Raw genomic sequence first — 10,401 nt, forward strand, 5'->3', positions numbered from 1 at the left:
ATTTGCCTACCAACACTTTTTTAACATGCTTAAATTTTTGTGATTATTACATTACTATGAATACACTCTTATATCCAGTTTTTCTAATATAAAGCCTAAAGTGAGAACCTAATATAAACAGTACAGAAATAAAATTTAAATCCTGTCAATGTTCCAACTATAATTCTTCAGTGATGTATCTATCAACATTACTGTTCATGAGGGCTATGCATCTTAAGAATTAAGAAAAATATAAAGCACTGTTTTATACTAGATAATAATATTTGGAATCTAAAATGTCAAATGTTAAAGAAGTCTAACACTTTGGAGATAAAAAGGTATTTTTCAGTTCTAAAATGAGTCAGTCTCATGGTAGATCAACCTAGAGTTTTGAGTTCATTACTCATGGAATCTGATCTTCCTCCTGCCTTTTCTATAGCTACAGGTACCCATTTTTATACACTCAAAGCTTACAGTTGGAGATGGGCCCAACCAATAGGCCAGGAATCACAGCTTTCATGTAAAGATTTCAAACATTTGATTAAATTTATACTTTCAATAGTAACTATGGAAAGCAAAGATTATGGTCAGTTCTTACTTAAATAAAAGTTTATTCATTTTAATAAAAACAATATCTTATGTGGGCTACTGGTCCTAATTACAGGGTTTTTAATTTAGTCATCATGTTTGGTTCAATACTGCATACTGAATATGTGCATCTTGTCTACCCTCTGTCTCGCTATCCCTCTAAAGTGGCAATACATATTCCCTGACCTCCACCCTACACACCTAATTAATTTAATGCATATATTCTTAAGAATGACACATAATAACACTAAAAACCAAGGTAAAGTTCCACCAGTAGACTAGAAACTTTGAGAAATTATAGAAAAAGAGAAAGCAGTAGGAAAGAATTGGTTGAGAAATCAAAGCAGAGGAAAACACAGCCTCTTAAAATGATTTGTCCTTGTTCTCTAGGGTCTCTAGAAAGTCTCTAAGCCCAGAGTTAACAAATACATTGCTCAAGAGTTGACCAGGAAGCAGTCTACATACGTTCTCTCACAAATGATGAATGGCTGAGGCAGTTGAATCCGTGACCTTTTCATTCTCAATCCCAACATAGAGATATCTGCCCTCAGAGCCAAGAACAGGTCACACATTTCAGTGAAGGAATTTTTTTTACTTCAAATATTGGGGAGGGTCTTCCCAGCTTTCCCAATTTCTTGTTACCTTACCTATTTCCCTAAGGGAAACCTGCCCATATAAAAATCCTGGTGTAATTTCATAAAACCTGATGTCTTCAGCTTTTCCATGGTCTTTAGAGTTATTTAGATTCTATAAAACATACAGGAAATAATACTTGTCAGGTCTCCAAGATAAAAGATTTGAAACCATCTAAATCCTTTTTCCTCTTACAACAAACTTCTTAAGTATATAGTCCATATACTTGCTTCTTCCCCCTCTTAGGAGGACTTTAGGACCAGGGCTGGGCCCAAGTGAGGCAGTCTGCTCAGGCTGCATGAATGGTATAATAGTTGGCCAAGAAGGCATTTTTGGCTAATAAGCCCCATAAGTAAAACTAAAATACCACTTACATTCCAGTTCCGCAAAAAAGGAGTTTAGAAATTGCCATTCCACTTCATCCTAACAAATAAAAAGCTTTTTAACTCTTCTTGGATCCATGAGAGGGGGAAGGACACAGAGAAAACTGCTGTCCCAAGACTGGAGAGACCCACAGGCAAAAACAGGCAGTTATGGCTCCCTAGAGCATAGACTCATGAGCAGAAACCACCTAGGGAATCAGTGCTGGGGTAGTAAAATCTGAACTGTAACTGACAAATTGCTAGAGGTTCACTTAAAAACTCTTGAAAGTTAAAAACTCCAGGACGACCCAGTCATAACAGGGTCCTGACAATATTGTGAGATTTACCTCCAAGAACTCAGCCAGGTTCCCACAGAAAACATCCTAGGAAAATCCCCTGTGGCTTCCAGCAAGGAGAGGGAAAAAGTAACCATTTTGAAATACATTGAAACATTCTGTTTTTCTTAAGAGGGTCTCCCCTTAGGGGAAACTAGTTAATCAAAGCCAGACCTACTGGGCTATTTTCAGAGCCTAACTGACTGGGGAAGAGAAATACCCAATTCCAGCCAGCTCTGACCTTCCACATGGGGAACAGAAAATTTTCAATTCCAGCCTACCAGAGCCATCCTGTCCTACCTAAGGGGAGAGAAAAAAACTGAAAACACTTATAAAGTTCATAGTCCAGAGGCACAGGCTAACTAACAGACTGGGACCTAACCGTAGGATTATAGAAGGCTAACTAGAAGACTGCCTAGGTCCATGAGATGATCACGCCCTCTTTGAACCGTTCCTATAAAACTCCTCACTACCTCCTCCAGGTAGGTATACACAGTTCTGAGGGCATTAGAACGCTGTAGCCCCCTTTGCCTGGCAAAGCAATAAAGCTATTCTTTTCTTCGTCACCCAATAAATAAATAAATACTGCCTAATCATAGCAAAATAATAGCAACAATGTATTGATAACTGATTATGTATGTTTATGACTATATCTTATATGTGTATATGTCTATGTATGCTTATATATAAATAAAATAAATGACAGCAAAGATACAAGGGATGAGAGGAAGGAATTAGGATTATTTTGTTATTATAAAGTACTCACACTACGTGCGAAGACTTAGTATAGTGTTGTTTGAAAGTGGACTTACTGTAAATGTATATTGCAAACTCCAGGGCAACAAGTAAAAAAAGGAGGAAAAAAATGAAATGTAAATGATATGCTAAAAAAGGAGAGAAAACAGAATCATATAAAAAACTCAATTAGAGCAAAGGGAAAAAAAGAGTGGAAGACAAAAATAGACAAACTATAAGGGCAATAAACAGAAAACAGTAACCAATACAGCAGATAGAATCCAACCATATCAATAATCACTTTGAATGTCAACGTTCCAAATGCACCTATTAAAAGACAGAGATTGTTAGAGTGGATCAAAAACCATGACCTAACTATATGTTGTCTATAACAAACCCACTTTCACTATAAAGACACATATAGATTTCAAGAAAATAAATGGAGAAAAATATACTATGCTAACACTAATCACCAAATGAGAAAGCTGAAATAGCTATTTAATTTCAAACAGAGCAGACTTCAAAGGAAGGAAAGTTATTAGAGATAAAGAAGGGCATTATATAATAATAAAGGAGTTGATTCTCTAAGAAGACATAACTATCTTTAACATGTATAGGCCTAACAACATCAAATTGTGAGGGAAAAAAGCAACAGAATTGGAAAGAGAAACAGATGAATTCTCTATCAGCGTTTAAGACTTCAACACCAGCAGGCAGAAAATCAGTAAGGATATAGTTGAACTCAATGACATCATCAATCAACTGGATATAAAGGACATTCACAGAATATTTCACTGCAGAACAGCAGAATATATGTTCTTCTCAAGCTTACATGGAACACTCACAAATACAGACCACATTCTCGGTCAAAACCACACCTTAACAAATGTAAAAAGATATAAATCATACAATGTCTGCTCTCAGTCCACAAATGATTAAACTGGAAATCAATAACAGAAAGACGACTGGAAAATCCCCAAACATGAAGATTAAATAACATAATACTAATACTATATGGGTCAAAAAAAAAAATGAAATGAAACAGCTTTTCAAAATTTTAATTCAATTTATAGCATTGAATGCATATATTAGAAAAGAAGAGATCTAAAATCAATATTCTAAGTTTCTACTTTAGAAAACTAGAAAAAGAGCAAATTAAATCCGAAGTAAGAATAAGTAAAGAAATAATAAGAATTAGTACAGAAACCAATGAAATTGAAAACCAAGGAAATTAAGAGACAAAAAGCAATGAAACCGAAAGCTGGTTCTTTGAAAATTAAATAAATAAGCTTCTAGCTATGCTAACTAAGGAAAAAAGAGAGAGGACACAAATTACTATGAACATAAACAAAAGAGGGGACATCACTACATTTCCCATGGCAATTAAGAGTAAATAAAGGAATACGAAGAGTAACTCTATGTCCATAACTTTGATAACCCAGATGAAACAGACCAATTCCTTGAGAGCCATAATAAAACAAAACCAACAACAAAAAAAAGAAACAGATAATCTGAATAGACCTGTATCTATTGAAGAAATTGAATCAATAATTATGACCTTCCAAAACAGAAAGCATCAGTTCTAGATGGGTTCACTGGTGAATTATACCAAACATTTAAGGAAGAAATTTTATCAGTTCTCTACAATCTCCTTCAAAGGATAAAAGCAGAGGGGATACTTCCTAACCCATTCTGTGAGGCCAGCAATACCTTAATACCCAAACCAGACAAAGACATTATAAGAAAACGCCAGACCAATATCTCTCATGAACATAGATGCAAAAATCCTCAACAGAATATTTGCAAAGTGTGCTTCCTTGGTGGTGCCGTGGTTGAGAATCCATCTGCCAATGCAGGGGACACGGGTTCAAGCCCTGGTCCGGGAAGATCCCACATGCCGCAGAGCAACTAAGCCTGTGTGCCACAACTACTGAGCCTGCGCTCTAGAGCCCGCAAGCCACAACTACTGAGCCCGTGTGCCCTGACTACTGAGCCCAGGCTCCACAACAAAAGAAGCCACTGCAAGGAGAAGCCCGTGCACCGCGACGAAGAGTAGCCCCCGCTCACCACAACTAGAGAAAGCCCGCACACAGCAACGAAGACCCAATGCAGCCAAAAATAAATAAATTTATAAAAATATATATTTGCAAATTGAATCCAAAAAAGTATAAAAAAGAATTACACCACACCAAGTAGAAGTTATCTCAGGCATGCCAAGCTGATTCAACATTAGAAAATCTATTACTGTAATACATCACAGCAAAAGACTAATAAAGAAAAATCACATGATCATTTCAACAGATGAATAAAAGTATTTGACAAAATCCAATACTGATTCATGATCAAAAACTCTTGGTAAACTAGGAATAGAGGGGAACTTTCTCAACTTGAAATGGACTATTTACAAAATATATACAACTAAAACCATATTTAATGGTGAGAAACTCTGCCTCCTCACTAAGATCAGGTACAAGGCAAGCATGTTCCTTCTGGCCACTCCTTTTCAAGGCCATACTGGAAGTCCTTGCTAATTTAATGGGGCAAGGAAAGGAAATAAAAGGTATTCAGATTGGGAAGGAAAACATGAAACTGTCTTTGGTGGCAGATGACATGATCGTCTATGCAGAAAGTCCAAAACAATCAACAAAAGAACCCTGGAACTAATAACCAAATATAACAAGTTGCAGGATACAAGTTTAATATTACATTCCTATATATCAACAATGAGCAAGAGGAATCTAAAATTAACATCCCCAAAACTGAAACAGGTATAAATCTAAGGAAATATATATAAGATCTATATGAGGAAAACTACAAAACTGATTAATGTCATCAAAGAAGGACTAAATAAATGGAGAGGTATTTCATGTTCGTGAATAGGAAGACTCCATGTTGTCAAGCTATCACTTCTTCCCAAATTGATCTATATATTCAATACAATCCCAACCAAAGTACTAGCAAGTTATTTTATGGATATTGACAAACTGATTCTAAAGTTTTTACAGAGAGGCAAAAGACCCAGAATAGTCAACCCAATTTTGAAGAACTAAGTTGTAGATATCACACTACGCAATTTCAAGATTTACTATAAAGCTATGGTATTCAACACAGTGTGGCACTGGCAAAAAAATAAACAAACAGATCAAAGGAACAGAAAAGAGAGCCCAGAAATAGAACCCCATAAGTATAGTCAACTGATCTTTAACAAAGGAGCAAAGGTAAAACAATGGAAAAAAGACAGTCTCTTCAACAAATGGTGCTGGAACAAATGGACATCCTCATTAAAGCAAAAAAATGAATATAGAGACAGAACTTATATCCTTTACAAAAATTAACTCAAAATGGATCATTGACCTAAATGTAAAAGCAAAACTATAACTCCTAGAAGAAAACACAGGAGAAAATCTAGATGACCTTGGGTATAGTGATGCCTTTTTAGATAAAACATCAAGGAAACAATTTATGAAAGAAATAATTGATAATCTGGACTTCAATACAATTAAAAACTTGCTCTCTGTGAAAAATAATGTCAAGAGATTCAGAAAACAAGCCACAGATTGGGAGAAAATGTTTACAAAAGACACACCTGATAAAGCACTGTTATCCAAAATATACAAAGAACACTTAAAACTCAACAAAAGAAAACAATGTAACAAAAAAAAAATTAATTAACATTCTATGTTTGCAATGCATATTTATAATTCTCCAATTCTGGTATTCTAGCCCTTGAATACTTATAACCCATAACTTTGTTTTATACCCAATTATGAAATATATCCATTTGGATTTTCCATTAAACACCATGTTCTAAATTCTTCCACCATTTGTAAGTACTTCTGAATTCTGTTTTTCACCGTAAGACCACTGGTTTTCTATGCTCTAGGTCTAGAAACACATCTGTGGCTACTGTCTTCTTTATCACCCATATCATTCTGACACCAAGGTCTGCTATTTTTCACACAATTTTTGTTGTCAGAGAGGTTCTGTGAATCTCGACACAGTATCACAATTCTCATGTCTAACATTCAAACCCTCCATTATCTTCCCACCCTAAGCCTGCATACCTATATGTACTCCACAGTCTGACAGGAAGTGTAGATTCCAATTGGGCTTGGTCTTGCTCATTTCAACTGAAACACTTTTCTATGAACCTTCCTTTAGTCCCAGTTCAAATCTCCCCTACTTGGTGAAAACTCTTGGTGAAACTTCTCTCTCCTAACTCAAACTGCACTAGACCACAGTTCTTAATTTTTCTTTGTTTAATGTGTTTTTCTCCTCCACCTCTAATTAGTATTCAGGTCTACCATCTCTTATTTACAATATGAAAATCCCACAAACTCTGAAACTCGTTTTTTCTTAACTTATTTGTCAGCAAAACCCATAACTGACATCAGAGTATCTGCCTTATGTATCACACTTTATGTGAATATGCATATGTCAATGTAAAAATATTAAGGGGCTATGTATGTGGTTTTGCCCTAAACCCTGCTGGGGTTATAACATAAATAAGGATCTTATCACCTTTTCAAAACACACAAAAAAATTTGATATCTAAAACTTATTTGGTCCCAAAAGTTTCTTCTTTTTTTAAAATAAATTTATTTATTTATTTTTGGCTGCATTGGGTCTTCATTGCTGTGCACGGGCTCTCTCTACTTGCGGCAAGAAGGGGCTACTTTTTGTTGCGGTGTGTGGGCTTCTCATTGCAGTGGCTTCTCTTGTTGCGGAGCACAGGCTCTAGGTGCACGTGCTTCTGTAGTTGCTGCTCACAGGCTCTAGAGCGCAGGCTCAGTAGTTGTGGTGCACGGGCTCAGTTGCTCCGTGGCATGTGGGATCTTCCCGGACCAGGGATTGAACCCGAGTCCCCTGCATTGGCAGGCAGATTCTTAACCACTGAGCCAGCAGGGAAGTCCTAATTTCTTCTTATCATTATTGTTTCTTTATTATTTAGCTACACTTCTAAATAGGTTTTACTTATATGTATTAAAAAGGCAGAACTGGATGAATGTATAAGATTATGAACTACTAGAGGGCAGAACTACATGTACCAATTTCACAGCACCCTCAGTGCAGTTCAGTGATGACTTTGGTGTTTAGTATATGATACAATTGTTCTCCCTACATGGATCACAGGAGAAAAATAATAAGTATAAAATATACCTGCTCTTTGATGGAATTCTCATTGTATATACTATCTCAATAATGAAAGCTTTTTGCTCCAACTGTGGCCACATTTCAAAATGTGTTAGCATGTGGGTCTGTCTGTGTGTTTGTTCAAGCATTATTGCCTATGAAAGAAATGTTTCTCAACTTTGTCATATACATTATTTTCAAATTTCCTAATAAGAATAAGAAAATGGTACTTCTCTTTCGGAAAGCATCAAGAGCTCTACTGAGGTTGGACAAATAAAAATAACAAAATATAATAAACGTATTTTTTTTACTTTTAAAGGAATGGGTTACAAAAAGCAGTGATATGAAAGAAGACATAATAATTCTAAGAAAATCTGCAAATGCTATTTTATTTTCATTGTTACTAAAATTTCTGAAAGTTACAAGTTTTTATTTCAGATTACTTGAAATATAGCCTTCAGAGGAGTAAAGTTTTATAACCTGTTACATATTTTGTTCATTTTTCAAGTGCTTTGCATTGAAAATATAAAGACTTTTTGCCTGAGTATCCAAAAATCTAGTATCTGGCTATACGAATTTAGTAATCCATTTTATACAACTAAAAATAAGTTTGAAAAAGTAATAGAAGAAAGATATTCTCAGAGATGAAATTTACTACCAGAGAATTTGGGGAAATCATACCTCATCAGTGTTATAGATAATCTGGAGTCCTGAGGAAATCATTTCCACAAGGTAAAGGAGATAGAGTGACACTGCATTTATCTGAAAACAAACATTATAATAGGTTAAAGGAAACACAAAAATACTATGTTATGAAATTAAATGTAAAAGCTAAAATTACAAGTCTTTTGCTCTAGTAATGGCATATAAAAACTATTCCCTTTCCTATGAAAAATAAAGGAGCTGTGGATTTAGTTCATAATAATAAAATCTCAGCTTTGTATGTAAAACTCTAAAATCCTCAAACTCATTGTGATGGTTATTAACAGCTGATTAGGGACTATTTTTACAACATTTGCTTTCTAAGATTTATTTTTAAACTCTAGATCTAAGTACTTCTACTTTGAAACAGTTTTGCCCCACAGGCAGCTATGTAATGTCAATCCAACTCAAATGTATGTAAATGAAATAACTGTTTGGCAATTAAGACATTAGGACTATGCCAGTACACCATAAACAATAGGCAGTGCATCTTGTATTCAGCGAATACAGAACTTATGTAAGCAACTGCTGGAACACAGTAATCAATAATTTAAAATCTATTTATGAACAAATGAGTTTTTTCTCTTAGTTTATTAGTTTATTAAAGATAAACATTATATGATCTAAACAAAACAAAGAAAAAGACAATAATGTCCACTTTAACCAAAAATAAAGATTCTCATAGAATTCTGAATAGGATGTGTAAATTTTCTAGAGAAAACAAGCAGTGAAAGATAAATACTACAACATGGACAAACCTTGAACACATTACGCTAAATGAAAGAAATCAGTCACATAAGACTACATGTTGTATGATTCCATTTATATGAAATGTACAAAATAGGCTTATTCACAGAGACAGAAAGTAGACTGGTAATTATTGCCTAGTGTTGGGGTCTCTGAAGGAGATGGGGAGTGACTGCTAATAGGTACAGGATTTCTTTATGGGGTGTTGAAGATGTTCTGAGACTGACTGTGATGTTGACTGCACAACTTTGTGAATATGTTAAAAACCACTGAGTTATATACTTTACATAGGCGAACTGTATATTATGTGAATTATATCTCAATAAAGCTGTTATGTAATAAACAAACAAACAAATAAATAAATGGGAAGCAGTGAAAAATTTTCATTTAGCCAAGAAACTGCTAACTTGAGTTAAAAACAAAGAGAAGGCAAGATGTAATTTTCTCCCGATATAATTCTAACCCAAAAGATTATTACCCAATAACAGCCTTGGTACCTTGTGCCTTCCTTGACTCTCCTCCAGCCCTTTTTGAATAATTGACAGAAAGTTGGGGCAGAAAATTATTTGTGCCCTAGATGCCTTGGACAAAGCAGCCCTGTGCTGCCAGGGCCTACCAGTGGGGGTAGCTTTCTCAGGAACCAGGACTATTGTGAACATCTGATTTCCCAGCACTCAAAGTCCAGTGTGTGTCAGGGGTCTTGTCGAGGTCCAAGTGGGCCACATAAAAAGACAGAGTATTCCAGTTTTTAGTTATTTTAGATCAACATCAACTCTTGAGGGACTTTTCTCAGAACACAGTAGGGAAGAGTTTCATCCCATTGCCAAGGTCACCCAAATATTTTCTTAGAGCACTGACACTGGCCTGTCAGAAATGACCTCAAAGAAATTTCATTACTATTGACAGCCACTTACAACAACACCTCAAAGAGCTCACTGCTCTGAATTTCAGGAGGCTTCTGTGAGAAAATAACAGTAAGTGGTAAATTGTACAGGGACTACCAAATAACAGGTTGACCAGCATTTATTTGAAAGCTACCATGTGCCAGGCACTGAGCTTAAATTCTGAGCTACAAAAATAAATGAGCCACTATCTTCTGAAAACCCTATGTCAATAGTAAACATATTTGTCAGAGCAAAAGGTACAGAAAACCTAATTAGGTGATAATTACAAGGAGAAGGTTCAGC

General features: G+C 35.4%; 1 protein-coding gene across 1 annotated transcript in view; it reads right to left on the reverse strand.

Moving 5' to 3' along the window:
* PHKB (phosphorylase kinase regulatory subunit beta) overlaps positions 1-10,401 on the reverse strand; it is a 161,282-nt gene that overhangs the window by 137,950 nt on the left and 12,931 nt on the right. Inside the window, exon 5 of the mRNA XM_007450635.1 lies at positions 8,447-8,527. Within this exon, the coding sequence (XP_007450697.1) occupies positions 8,447-8,527 (81 nt within the window). The remainder of the gene's footprint in view (positions 1-8,446; positions 8,528-10,401) is intronic.

This window comes from Lipotes vexillifer, unplaced genomic scaffold (assembly GCF_000442215.2).
Source record: "Lipotes vexillifer unplaced genomic scaffold, Lipotes_vexillifer_v1.1 scaffold943, whole genome shotgun sequence".
Classification (NCBI taxonomy): domain Eukaryota; kingdom Metazoa; phylum Chordata; class Mammalia; order Artiodactyla; family Lipotidae; genus Lipotes; species Lipotes vexillifer.